Source organism: Microcebus murinus, chromosome 1 (assembly GCF_040939455.1).
Source record: "Microcebus murinus isolate Inina chromosome 1, M.murinus_Inina_mat1.0, whole genome shotgun sequence".
Classification (NCBI taxonomy): Eukaryota; Metazoa; Chordata; class Mammalia; order Primates; family Cheirogaleidae; genus Microcebus; species Microcebus murinus.
Window position 1 is genome coordinate 157751877 of NC_134104.1, and position 14534 is coordinate 157766410.

Genomic DNA, 14534 nt, shown 5'->3' on the forward strand with positions numbered 1-14534 from the left:
CAGATATGTCAGAGTCTATTCACTACTATTCCCCCAGTATAAACATTTATAATGAATTAAGACAGTTTAAAATTAAACTGTCTTAATTAAGATTAATTAAAATTAAACTTTCACTTTAAAAGTGACAGTTTTCACTTATTTTACTTAAAAGACTTAAGAAATCAGATATCTCTCTCTTACCACTACTGCTAATACCAGCTCTCATAAAGCCCTAATGTACTTTGTACAAAGTAAAGAGTCATTACTTACTATAATTCTATATGGATTTAGACAGGATAGACTTTTTAAATCCTTCAATTGCAGCACTTGCATGCTAACCATCAAAGTCACAAAACAAGGCTGGGCACAGTGGCTCATGCCTGCAATCCTAGCAATTAGGGAGGCCAAGACAGGAAGATCACATGAGGCCAGGAGTTCAAGACCAGCCTGAGCAAGAGTGAGATCCTACCTCTACAAAAAATAGAAAAATTAGCTGGGTGTGGTGATGCTCGCCTGTAGTCCCAGCTACTTGGGAGGCTGAGGCAGGAGTATCACTTGAGCCCAGGAGTTGGAGGTTTCAGTGAGCTATGATGACACTACTGTCTAGCCTGAGCGACAGAGACTCTGTCTCAAAGAAAAAAAAACAAACCACAAAAATAGTATTAAGTAAACAATAACAATGTGTAAACAGCTTCACAGAATGAATGCAGAGTCCAAACTTTTCTCTTAGAATGGCACCATCCACTCTGTATGTAAAGTTTTATTTAAAATTTACTCAAATCATCCCAGTGTGGTGGCTCACATCTATAATCCTAGCACTCTGGGAGGCTGAGGTGAGAGGCTTGCTTGAGCTCAGGAGTTTGAGACCAGCCTGAACAAGAGTGAGATCTCATCTCTACTAAAAATAGAAAGAATTAGCCAGCTGTTGTAATATGCGCCTGTAGTCCCAACTACTTGGGAGGCTGAGGCAGGCAGATCCCTTGAGTCCTGGAGTTTCAGTTTGCAATGAGCTGTGATCGCACCACTGCACTGTTCCCAGCGTGACAGAGTGAGATTCTGCCTCAAAAAAAAAAAAAAAAAAACCAAAATCATATTCAAATACTTTGTAGTCCTTAAAACCATAAGAATATTAAAGAACTTCTCTGGGATGAAGCAAAAAAAAAACTTAGCACAAATTCATCTCTCAGTACCAGCTATGTAGCTTGCAACTAGAGTTTAAATTCAGCCTCTTGTCAACTCAAAGGGTTAAATGCTAAATCTTCTCAACACCCACAAAAAACAGAGAATGAAACTTGTAAATGACAACAATGATAAATCTGCAGATATTTACCAGAGATATTTACCATGAACTCCTGAGGCCAGGAGTTCAAGACCAGCCTGAGCAAGAGTGAGATCCCATCTCTACAAAAAAATAGAAAAATTAGCTGGGTGTGGTGCTGCTCACCTGTAGTCCCAGCTACTTGGGAGGCTGAGGCAGGAGTATCACTTGAGCCCAGGAGTTGGAGGCAGGGGCGACAAGGGTAGCAGTAGCAGGGAGAGGGAAGGGAAAAATGGGAAATAAAACATGGGATGACAAACCCCACCACAGCAAAAGGTAGTTTATGGAGCCTACACTATGTAGCTCCTGCTCACATGTCAATTTTTGTTGCTTTGGGGGAACACTATCTTCCTTCTGCTAACAAATCTTCCAAGAACTATGCTATACAATACAGTAGCCACTAGCCATATGTGGCTATTTAAATTAAAATTAAACAAAATTTAAAATCTAAGTCCTTAGGTGCACTAGACACATTTCAAGTGCTCAACAGACACATGTAACTAGTAGCTATCATATTGGACAATGCAGACAATGAAACATTTCCACAATTGCCTAAAGTTCTAATGAATAGCACTGTCCTAGAATTCCTTCTTGCTCTGTATAGCACAAGAAAGGGGCCCCAGGCACAGCAATGCTCCTGTCAGGCACCACTTATTCAGTGTCCTTGGAAGGGAGTAGGACTAGACATCCTAAAAGCTGATGCTTCAGAACTTTTGAGTGCTACCAGCCAGGCCTCAACCACTTCCCTATAACAAATTTTAAAAGGGGTGGAGGGAGTTACAAGGTGCAGAACTATGGGACTTAACAAAGCAAAGTTTATACTGGCAAATTCCAACTTGGAAGAAGGTAGTGGGCAGGAGACTGACATAAGGATTTAATCTGTCTTCTTTTGAACTACTGTAAGTAGACTCTTTGAATTTTAAAAAAAGAATGAAAGAGAAAAGAAATCAAGAACAAAACTTATTCAAGTAAAACCTTAATTTCTATTATTTTAATAGGGCCAAATAATCCAATTTCATATATTCTACGTGTATACAAGACCTCCAAAGTTTGGATTAAATAAAAGCACCACAAATCTTAACTGCTCAGATGCTAAAAACAAAAGCTACAAATTTGAAACCATGAAACATACATTGTTAGCCACTCTTACTTCCCAGAATCTCGCAAGCACAGGAATTTGTACTACTACTATTTGTAAGCTTAGTTATCTGCCATGAAGACCAGCTTACCGTTACCATGCCCAGTTGTGGTATTTTTATCTGCTTCTTAACTCTCTCTGGGTATACCGATACGAAATACTGTATTTTATATTAGTTATTTCCTATTGTTTTTTTAGCTTATGTTTAACTTAAATAAACGAGAAGATACAGCTGGGCCAATTAAACTCTTTGTTTTACTGTTCTTTTCTTTTCTTTTTTTTTTTTTGAGACAGAGTCTCACTCCCTTGCCTGGGCTACAGTGCAGTGGCATCAGCTTAACTCACAGCAACCTCAAACTCCTGTGCTCAAGCAATCCTTCTGCCTCAGCCTCCTCAGTAGCTGGGACTATAGGTATGCACCAACATGTCCGGCTCATTTTTTCTATATATTTTTAGTTGTCCAACTAATTTCTTTCTATTTTTAGTAGAGACAGGGTCTTGCTCTTGCTCAGGCTGGTCTCAAACTCCTGACCTTGAGCGATCCTCCCGCCTCAGCCTCCCAGAGTGCTAAAATTACAGGCGTGAGCCACTATGCCTGGCCTGCTTTTCTGTTCTTTACACACAGGAACCTAAGAAATTTTTATTGATTTCCTGAAAACACTACAAAAAATATCTTTGAAAATTTGTAAGATGTAAGAAAGGAGCTTGAAATGTATAGGTAATATCAAGATTCATAGAGATTGATTAAAAGATGGAATACAAATCAAGTGATTTTTTTTTTTTTTTTGAGACAGAGTCTCACTTTGTTGCCCAGGCTAGAGTGAATGCCGTGGTGTCAGCCTAGCTCACAGCAACCTCAATCTTCTGGACTCAAGCAATCCTCCTGCCTCAGCCTCCCAAGTAGCTAGGATTAAAGGCATGTGCCACCATGCCCGGCTAATTTTTTTTCTATATATATTAGTTGGCCAATTAATTTCTTTCTATTTATAGTAGAGACAGGGTCTCGCTCTTGCTCAGGCTGGTTTCGAACTCCTGACCTCGAGCAATCTGCCCGCACCAGAGTGCTAGGATTACAGGCGTGAGCCACTGCGCCCAGCCCAAACCAACTAATTTTAAACACACTCAATCATTTGATTACAACTTGGGATTTTCAGTTAACTTTTCTTGAAAGTATCTATTCTTTAGAATATTTTGAATTTTTATGGTTCTTTGAGAATACTGGTCACCTATTCTCAATTTTTTATATTAGGTCATACTGACCTAAAAATGAGTTAAAAGCCCAACGAATTTTGTGTCAGTCTAGAAAATAGGGTTTGACTTTCACAGATGTCATAGAGAGCCCAAGTATACTCTCCAGTATATCATTGGTTGTTTTATTTTTTTTAGCTATAACAGAATAGATAAAAACTAAACTTGATATTGAGAAGTCTTGCTGGAAAATGAGCATTGAAGAAAAGGCTACTCTCCAATTTTATTGTGGTAAAATACAAGTTAACAAAAATTTACCATCTTGACCATTTTTAAGTGTACAGTTCAGCAGTATTAAATACATCTCTAATGCTGTGCAATCATCATGACTATCAATATCCAGAACTCTTCTCATCTTGTAAGACTGAAACTTTGTACCCATGAAATAGTAACTCCCTATTCCCCCCTGCTCCCAGCCCCTAGCAACCACCATTCTACACTGTCTGTCTCTAACACGTCTGGCTATTCTAAGTAGTACCTCATATAAGTAGAATCATACAGTAATTATCTTGTTGTGATTGTGTTATTTTACTTAGCATAATGTCCTGAAAGTTCACCCATGTTATAGCATGTCAGAATTTCCTTCATTTTTAAGGCTGAATAACATTCTATTTTATGTACACACCACATTTTCCTTCTCCATTCTTCCACTGATTAATGGTTACTTGAGTTGCTTCCATGTTTTACCTATTGTGAACAATGCTGCTATGAACATAGGTTTACAGATACCTCTTTGAACCTCTGCTTTCAATTCTTTTGGGTATATACTCAAAGTGGAATTGCTGGATCATATGGTAATTCTATGTTTAATTAATTTTAGGAACTACCATAGTGTTTTCCATAATAGCTATACCATTTTACATTCCACACACACAAGGGTTCTAATTTCTCCACATCCTCCCCAACATTTGTTGTTTATTGTTTTTTGAAAGTAACCATCCTAATGGGTGTGAAGTGGAGTCTTACTGTAGTTTTGATTTGCATTTCCCTAATAATTACTGATGTTTAGCATCCTTTCATGTGCTTATTAGGAAGTCAATTGCATATTTTCTTTGGATAAATGTCCATTCACCCAAAATGTCCTTGTCCAGTTTTGAATATGGTTTTTTTTTTTTTTTTTTTTTGTGGTTGAGATTTTATACTATTTTTAAAGATACCATGATGGTTTAAGTATTCTGTCTGACTGAATTCCCAATGGTCACTTTAACATTTTCTAAACAGAAAAAGGAAACCAAGATGAACCATCTTTCAGATATAGTTTCAGTTAATGAATTCCCCAAGAACTGACTATGCTTATTGTAGGAGTTTAATTACAAATACAGATTGTCATAATTAAAATATTAATGAAAGGTGGGACTAATTAAACGAAAAAGCTTCTGCATAGCAAAAGAAATAAAGTAAAGAGTAAAGAGACAACCTACAGGATGAGAAAAAATACTCGCAAACCAGGTTTCCAACAAAAGACTAAATCCAGAATATACAAGGAACTCAAATTCAGAAAGAAAAAAAAACCAACAACCTCCTTAAAAAGTGGACAAATGATACAAACAGGCATTTTTCAAAAGAAGATATACAAATAGCCAACAAACATAAAAAAAATGCTCACCATCACTAATCATCATGGAAATGCAAATTAACACCACAATGAGATACCATCTTATTCCAATTAGTATGGCCATTTAAAAAGACAAAAACCGGTCAGGCACGGAGGCTCAGCCTCTAATCCTAGCACTCTGGGAGGCCAAGGTGGGACGATCACTCAAGGTTAGGAGTGGGAAACCAGCCTGAGCAAGAGCGAGACTCTGTCTCTACTAAAATAGAAAGAAATTAATTGGACAACTAAAAATATATAGAAAAAATTAGCCCAGCATGGTGGCACATGCCTGTAGTCCCAGCTACTTGGGAGGCTAAGACAGAAGGATTGCTTGAGCCCAGGAGTTTGAGGTTGTTGTGAGCTAGGCTAACACCACAGCACTCTAGCCCAGGCAACAGAGTGAGACTCTGTCTCAAAAAAAAAAAAAAAAAAAAAAAAAAAGGGCAAAAACCAATAGATGTTGGGAAGGATGCTTGAAAAGGAAACACTTACACACTATTTGTAGGAATGTAAATTAGTACAACTTCCATGGGATCAGTATGGAGAAGTTCTCAAAGAACTAAAAGTAGATCTACCATTGGATCCTGCAATCTCACTACTATCTACCCAGAGGAAAAGAAATCTTTATATCAAAAAGATTCCCATTTATCACAGCATAATTCACAATCAGAAAGATATGGAATCAACCTAGTACCTGCCATTCCAATGATGAGTGGATCAAGAAAATGTGGTGTATATGTACACCATGGAGTACTACTCAGCAATAAGAAAGAATGAAATAAGGGCTTTTGCAGCAACTTGGAAGGAACTGGAGGTCATTATACTACATAACCTAAGAAAAGAAAAATAAATGCCAGATATTTTCACTTGTATTGATAAGTGGGAGTCTACAAGGGCACACAGAGTGGTATAATGGACACTGGAGACTCAAAAGGGGGAAGGACAGGAGGGGGTGAGGGATGAAAAATTACCTGTGGGATACAATGGACACTACTCGGGTGATGGGTACACCAAAAGCCCAGACTCCACCACTAGATAATATATATATGTAATGGAATTCAACTTGTACCCACTAAACCTATTAAAATAAAAATAAATAAACAAATAAAATGATATGAACTTCTAGAAAAGGCAAAAAATATTAATGAAAGGTATAGGCAGAAAGATATATGTACTTTTTTCAGTTGTAAGACAAATGAACAGTTAAAATTTGGTATACAAAACATTTTTGCCTTTAATATTCTTATCCATTTTAGGGAGGAATATGTATGTGCAGGCTCAACCGCAAGAAAATAGATTTATACTCAGTAACGTAGAAGACATCTTACCTTATCTGTTGTAGTGATATGGGCATTTTAATTTGCTGATAATAATCAGGATATTTTTTCTTTGAAGGCAAATGGAAAAAAGGTTCAGCTATTAGCTGCCCTTGGTTATTCCGACAGCTCCTAACTGTGTCATAAAGCTGATAAAAAGGATTTGAAACATCCATAAAGGAAGTGATGCTCTCTGCTTCTGACTCCCCCTCTTCATAACGTGCAGCTGGGAAGACCAAAAAAAGGTGTATACATATATATATATATATATATGGAGAAGAAAAAAATAAAGAAAGAACCATATTTTAAAGTTATTTTAACAACCTTCTGGATTGAGCTATATATGTTTGAGAATAATTATATAAATAGTTAAAATAGTCGCTAACCTTCATTAAAGATCATGTTAAAAATGCTTAAGATGGCCGGGCGTGGTGGCTCACGCCTGTAATCCTAGCTCTCTGGGAGGCCAAGGCGGGAGGATCACTCAGGAGTTCAAGACCAGCCTGAGCAAGAGCGAGACCTTGTCTCTATTAAAAATAGAAACAAATTAGTTGGACAACCAAAAATATATAGAAAAAATTAGCCGGGCATGGCAGTACATGCCTGTAGTCCCAGCTACTCGGGAGGCTGAGGCAGGAGGATTGCTTGAGCCCAGGAGTTTGAGGTTGCTGTGAGTGAGGCTGACACAACTGCACTCTAGCCAAGACAACAGGGAGACTGTCTCAAAAAAAAAAAAAAATGCTTAATATAGGCCGGGCAAGGTGGCTCATGCCTGTAATCCTAGCGCTCTGGGAGGCTGAAGCGGGTAGATTGCTCAGGGTCAGGAGTTCAAAACCAGCCTGAGCAAGAGTAAGACCTCGTCTCTACTAAAAATAGAAAGAAATTAATTGACCAAGTAAAAAACAATGCTTACTATAATTACATATTTAAAGAAATATTATATAGAAATAGAATGTTAAATAGCAAAAGTTACACTGATTTAAAAAGTTGCAAAATAGTGTCTCTCTCTCTTTTTTTTTTGAGACACAGTCTCGCTTCTGTTGCCCGGGCTAGAGTGCCGTGGCGTCAGCCTAGCTCACAGCAACCTCTAACTCCTGGACTCAAGCGATCCTGCTACCTCAACCTCCCAAGTAGCTGGGACTACAGGCATGTGCCACCATGCCCAGCTAATTTTTTTCTATATATTTTTAGTTGTCCAATTAATTTCTTTCTATTTTTTTTTTTCCAGTAGAGACAGGGTCTTGGTCTTAGTCTTGTTCAGGCTGGTCTGGAACTCCTGAGCTCAAGCAATCCTCCTGCCTCGACCTGCCAGAGTGCTAGGATTACAGGTGTGAGCCACCACTCCCAGCCAAGTTTCTCTTTTTAAATGTGCTTTTCCAGAAGTATTTAGATATGTGTTAAGAGCTTCATAATTACCAGAGTCAGTTAATCCTAATACCACCACACAAGATAGGTATTGTTATTTCTTTCTCAAATGAGAATACTGGACATACAAGCTTAATAATTTACATAAGATCAGTCACCCTGTAAAGTAGCCAGAGGGGACTTGGAATCCACAGTCATGGAGCTAGAAACAGATAAGGATTTCAAAGTAGTCTTTTTTGACTCCACTATTTCTCATCTTTTCCATAAAGAGCTTACACATCTTTTGTTGGATATGTATCTAGATACATATTTTGTTGCTACTGTAAACTATTATCTTTTTTAAAATTATATATATATATTTTTTTTTTTTTTTGAGACAGAGTCTCACTTTTTGTTGCCCAGGCTAGAGTGAGTGCCGTGGCGTCAGCCTAGCTCACAGCAACCTCAAACTCCTGGGCTCAAGCGATCCTCCTGCCTCAGCCTCCCGAGTAGCTGGGACTACAGGCATGCACCACCATGCCCGGCTAATTTTTTGTATATATACTTTTAGTCGGTCAATTAATTTCTTTCTATTTTTTTAGTAGAGACGGGGTCTCGCTCAGGCTGGTTTCGAACTCCCGACCTTGAGCAATCCGCCCGCCTCGGCCTCCCAGAGTGCTAGGATTACAGGCGTGAGCCACCGCGCCCGGCCTAAAATTATATTTTCTTTTTGTGGCCATTTCCACAAATGAAATGGATTTTTATACAATCATCTTATAATCTAGCACCTTATTATTCTTATTAGTTTAATAATTTATCTATAGCGTCTTTTGAGTACAAAACTAAAACAACCTATCAACTCTAATTCTTATACATCTTTCTTCTTTTCCGATCCTGTACTTTCATTCTTGTCACTGTAGGCTGGGTAGTACTTTGATTAACTTCTTGTCACTGTAGGCTGGGTAGTACTTTGATTAACGAGGTAACAGCATTCCTACCTTGTTTCTGTTGGTCAAGAGAATAGTGCTAATTCTTCTTGTAAAAATGGAGATACTCTTTATCAAGTTAGGAAAGTTCTCCTATTTCTAGTTTGCTAAGAATTTTTATCATGAATGGGAACTGAAGCATTTATCAAATGTATTTGTTGAGTCAATCATGGTTTTAGTTCTTTAATCTGTTAATGTGGTGAATACTACTTTTTAATGTTTTCTAATGTTGAACAGACCTAGTATTCCTGGAATAAACCCAACTGTGTCATCATATAGTATCTTTCCTATATACTGCTAGATACACTGTGCTTATATTTTGATATATAGGTTATATTAGATTCACAGAATGAATTGGAGAGCTTCTTTTCTACTCTGCAGGAGTTTCTACCAAATTCTGTTCCTCAAATTTTTGGCCTAGTATTTTCTATATGGGTAGATTGTTAACTGATAATTTAATTTCTTCAATGGTTCTATGACTAATCAGCCTTTTTATTTTTGAATCAGTTTTAGGCATTTCTTATTTTCTAGGAATTTGTTCATCTAAATTTTAAAATTTAAATTTGCATAAAGCTATTCATACATCCACTTTTTAATCTCTGTATGTTCCTTCTTTCTCCCCAGTATTATTTGTGCCTTCTGTTTCTTTCTTGATAATATCAGACTTGCTTAATAAATTAAGAGTTTTAAAATAACTTTTTACTTATTATTAGTTGATATATATCTTAGCTGTAATGTGATCAGAAACACGGTCTATATAACAATCACTCACATTTGTTGAAATTTGTTTTTATTTTAGTTTTGAGACAGAGTCTTGTTTTGTTGCCCAGGCTACAGTGAGTGCTGTGGCGTCAGCCTAGCTCACAGCAACCTCAAACTCCTGGGTTCAAGCAATCCTGCTGCCTCAGCCTCCCGAGTAGCTGGGACTAAAGGCATGTGCCACCATGCCCAGCTAATTTTTTTTTCTATATATATTAGTTGGCTAATTAATTTCTTTCTATTTATAGTAGAGACAGGTCTTGCTCTTGCTCAGGCTGGTTTCGAACTCCTGACCTTAAGCAATCCGCCCACCTCGGCCTCCCAGAGTGCTAGGATTACAGGCGTGAGCCACCCCACCGTGCCCGGCCTTGAAATTTGTTTTTAAGGCTAAGTGCATGGTCAGTTTTTATAAATGTGAGCCTGGGAAGAATATGTACTCTGATTATAGAATACATGTATATTATATCGGGCTTGTGGTAGGTGGAATAAGGGCCACAAAAACATATTCATGTCCTTAATCTGCAGAACCTGTGAATGTTACCTTACAGGCAAAAGGGACATGTCAGATATGTTTAAGTCAAAAATACTGACACGGGGAGATTAACCTGAATTAATCTCTGGATCATGTGGGTGGGCACTAAATGTAATCACAAGAGTCCTCATTAGAGGGAGGGAGGCAGGAAGTTCAAAGAAGGAAGATGGAGTAACAGATTCAGAGGTTGGAGTGCTGTGTTTTGAAGATGGAGGAAGGGGCCAGGAGCCAAGGAATACAGGTAGCTTCCATAAGCTAGAAAAGGCAAGGAAACAGATTCTTCCCTAGAATATACAGAAGGAACATAAGCCTACTGACACCTTGATTTTAGACTTCTGACCTCCTAAACTGTAAAAGAGTAACTAACTTTGTATTGTTTTTTAAGCCACCAAATGTCTGTTAATTTGTGTCAGCAGCAATAGAAAACACACTTATGAAGAAGCATGCTCAAACCTGTCTTCATTGGTAATCTGTCTGCTTATCTAACAACTGAGGGAAGGGGGGTTCCACTCAAAATGTAGTGTTTTCAATTTCTTGGTAACGTTCCATCTGCTTGTTTTACATATTTTGAGCTCTTTTAGAATTTATCTTCCTTATGAAATAAACTTTTTACCATTATATGAATCTTTTTTATCTTTGTAATGATCTCTGTTTGGAAGTCTATCTTACTGCAAAAGTCAGTGTAGCTACTCTTTGATTATCTGCTTGGTTTAACTTTTTTCCATCCTTTTACAATCAACTTTCCTATTTTTTATATTTAAGATATGTCTCTTGTAACCAGCATATAACCTAATTTTTAAAAAATTCAATCTGAGGCCGGGCGTGGTGGCTCATGCCTGTAATCCTAGCACTCTGAGAGGTCAAGGTGGGAGGATTGCTTGAGCTCAGGAGTTCCAGACCAGCCTGAGCAAGAGTGAGACTCTGTCTCTACTAAAAATAGAAAGAAATTATCTGTACAACTAAAAATATATAGAAAAAATTAGCCAGGCATAGTTGCGCATGCCTGTAGTCCCAGCTACTTGGGAGGCTGAGGCAGGAGGATGGCTTGAGTCCAGTAGTTTGAGGTTGTTATGAGCTAGGTTGACGCCACGGCACTCTAGCCCAGGCAATAGAGTGAGACTCTGTCTTAATAAAAATAAAAATACTTCAAAAATAATTATTTTAATAATTCAATTCTAAAATAAGATAAACTAGAGAAATGTGTTATATTTGATTATAAAATTGAAAGACATGCCAGGATAATTTAATGAAACAAATTTTACCTCTACACAAAAATATCTGCAGTAAAAGTAAAAATATTTACACTAAAAAGAAAGACAATGAAATCAAATATACTTCTACTGCTATCCTTTAGGTTCCTATTTATTAACAAATTGTATTCTCCTACATTGATTTCTATTGCCCAATATCCTGTGTTGGACTTATTTAACCATTTACCACACTGCTCTAATTATAATTTATATCTATCTTTAAATTGTAAGCTCTAGCCAAGAAGAGCCTACTGAAAATATAAGCCAACAGTTTGAAAATCTAACATGATATAGATTTCTCTTTGAGATTTCCTAATGGTTTAACTAGTACTATTTATCATTATAGGTTTTAAGCCAGAATCTGCTAGGTTATTGCTTGTTTTTGCAGAAGTGTTTATTTACCTAGATATGAGCTTTAACACAAAATAAAACAATAAGTTTTGGTAAGTTTGCTAACCAGAGTATAATCAAATGCTACAAAATAATAGCATGTACTCCAAAATCCAAGAAACTCCAGGCTGGATCAAAGTCATTCTAGTTTCCCTTAGCCAAAAGGATCCACTGAGATGGCATGTAATTAGTCACAACCTAATGCCTACCAGCTAAAGCAGCATCCTCTTCACTTTCTGAGCCATATTGAAGTGCCATGGTAATTGCTGATAGACGACCCCCTTGGACTGCTCTTTTATTACTACAAAGAAAAACAAGCAATTAGCAGACAGGAAAAGATATTTTAAAAATTAGGCTACTTTACAGGAAATAGGAACTGTTAACAAAGCATTAATATCAAAGTAAAACAATTTCCAGTCAACTGCCTCCTCAGTTTATCTCTTTACTTCTTAATATTCCTCATAATCAATCTTAACCAAGAAAGTAATTTTTTTTCTTTCAGAAAAGAGGGAATGGCAATAGAAAGCCTAGAGTAGGCTACTTGCAATTTGCTTTTTACTTAATTGTAGCACTATACTTTATTTCATGGAAAATAAAAATTCAATCACAGTTGTTGATAATTCTATGATGCTCATATTTTACAATGACACAAATTCTACCATGAACATAAAACCTATCAGTAATTAACCCCACATTTTATTGATAACTATCATTAAACACTACCTGAGAAACAACACTTCAGCACTGTCTGAGAGGTGATGTAGGTCTACTATAGCACCTCAACCTTTTAAATAAAGCATTTGACAACAAATCCTCATAATAATCCAACTATACTCAAAAACACTCTTTCAAAATAGCTATCAATCAAACACTAGTATGCCTATCTTTCTAAGCACAGGTCAGCTCTCAGACTAAACACTCTTTCTCTCACCGGTAGTACTTGCTACTGGGATTTCTCTCTTCACCAAGGCTGCCTTTACTGTGTGAAGGACCTGTCAGCCTGGCTGTAGCCAAATTCGATGGATTCCTATCCAAAGAAAAGATTAAAAAGCTCAGAAACTTGATAGCTGAAATCAGAATGCTAGATAAACAAAAAATGAGCAACCATTTCCTTTTCTAAATAGGAATGCCAGCTAAAGTACGAGGGCTGTTGGGAAAGTATCCAGCCACTGTTAGTATGTATTTTTCATATTAAAATGGCTGGACACTTTCCAGACAGCCCTCATATTTCTGAGCCTCCACTATGCAGCAGATCTGCTCCAAGACCTGGGGACTCTGCAGAAGAGAACAGACTAGGGCTGATCTAGACAGCTTATGATCACTGCAGTGACCAGAGGACCTGGTATGGAGACCAGTATCAGGGCTAAAAGAATCCTTTGAAAGTAGTCACCCAACATTTCCATTTCAGGTAGGAAGATACTAAGACTTGTTCAAAGCCACTGTCCTAGTACAAGGAAAAGCGAGGATGAGACTTTTGATCTCTTGACTAAATACCTGGCTAAATACCCTTACTGCAAATATGAATATAAACTACTGTATATTATATACAAATACCATGATACTCCATACATATTTACTATGTATGATATATATGTAGAATATATACAACATACATATACAGTTATATTTGTATAAAGCAATAAAAGTATATAGTGGTGTTAAGTCTTATGGTGGTATTAAATCTTAAAAATATTTCTTTTTAAATAAAGCCCTTCAGCTGCAATGAAGGAGCTGGGTAAGAGTTACCTCTATTGTTTTCAGAATCACATTATCAACTGTAAGTATAATCAATCTTGAACTGTCATATAAATCTTGTTTTCTACTGTATGGATTTCACTAGCTAGAAGATTTGGCAACTATAAAGGGATAAGGATTTTAGACATTTTTTAACCTACCTTATTCGAAGACTTGACTTAGCCATTTCATGATGTTCAATTTCTGCCTTTTTCATATAAAATATTTTTTTAATTGAATTTGCATCCTGTCAAGATAAAATTACTTGCCTTAAAAAAGGAATAAAAAAGGAAAGCTTAAAATGCCCCCACTCTAGGCCGGGCGCTGTGGCTCACGCCTGTAATCCTAGCTCTTGGGAGGCCGAGGCGGGCGGATTGCTCAAGGTCAGGAGTTCAAAACCAGCCTGAGCAAGAGCGAGACCCCGTCTCTACTATAAATAGAAAGAAATTAATTGGCCAACTGATATATATATAAAAAATTAGCCGGGCATGGTGGCGCATGCCTGTAGTCCCAGCTACCCGGGAGGCTGAGGCAGCAGGATCGCTTGAGCCCAGGAGTTTGAGGTTGCTGTGAGCTAGGCTGACGCCACGGCACTCACTCTAGCCTGGGCAACAAAGCGAGACTCTGTCTCAAAAAAAAAAAAAAAAAAAAAAAAAAAATGCCCCCACTCATGCAGTGTGCACCTTCTATGGCACTCTTTCTACTCACAGCAGACTTCCATTCAATATCCACAAAGCTGCATCCTCTAACCTTTCAACAAGCTTCCCAAACATATTCATAAGATTGTCACTAATTAAATATAAGTTAAAAGGCCTCCTTGCTCTTTCACAATTAGTCAAGTAATACATAGACAAAGATCTAATCGTAAAATACAGTCGCCTCCTTGTCCTTACCCCATGGGAGATATGTTCTAAGATCCTCATTGGATGCCAGAAACCTCAGATAG

General features: G+C 37.4%; 1 protein-coding gene across 42 annotated transcripts in view; it reads right to left on the minus strand.

Annotated features, from left to right (window-relative positions):
• The window catches only part of PBRM1 (polybromo 1), a 129163-nt gene that overhangs the window by 80581 nt on the left and 34048 nt on the right, over window positions 1-14534 (minus strand). For all 42 annotated transcript variants that reach the window (XM_076008375.1, XM_012771534.2, XM_076008409.1 and 39 more), the window contains 4 exons: window positions 13750-13835; window positions 12786-12881; window positions 12064-12155; window positions 6606-6819 (listed from right to left, as the gene is read on the minus strand). In XM_076008375.1, coding sequence (XP_075864490.1) covers window positions 6606-6819; window positions 12064-12155; window positions 12786-12881; window positions 13750-13835 — 488 coding nt within the window. The remainder of the gene's footprint in view (window positions 1-6605; window positions 6820-12063; window positions 12156-12785; window positions 12882-13749; window positions 13836-14534) is intronic.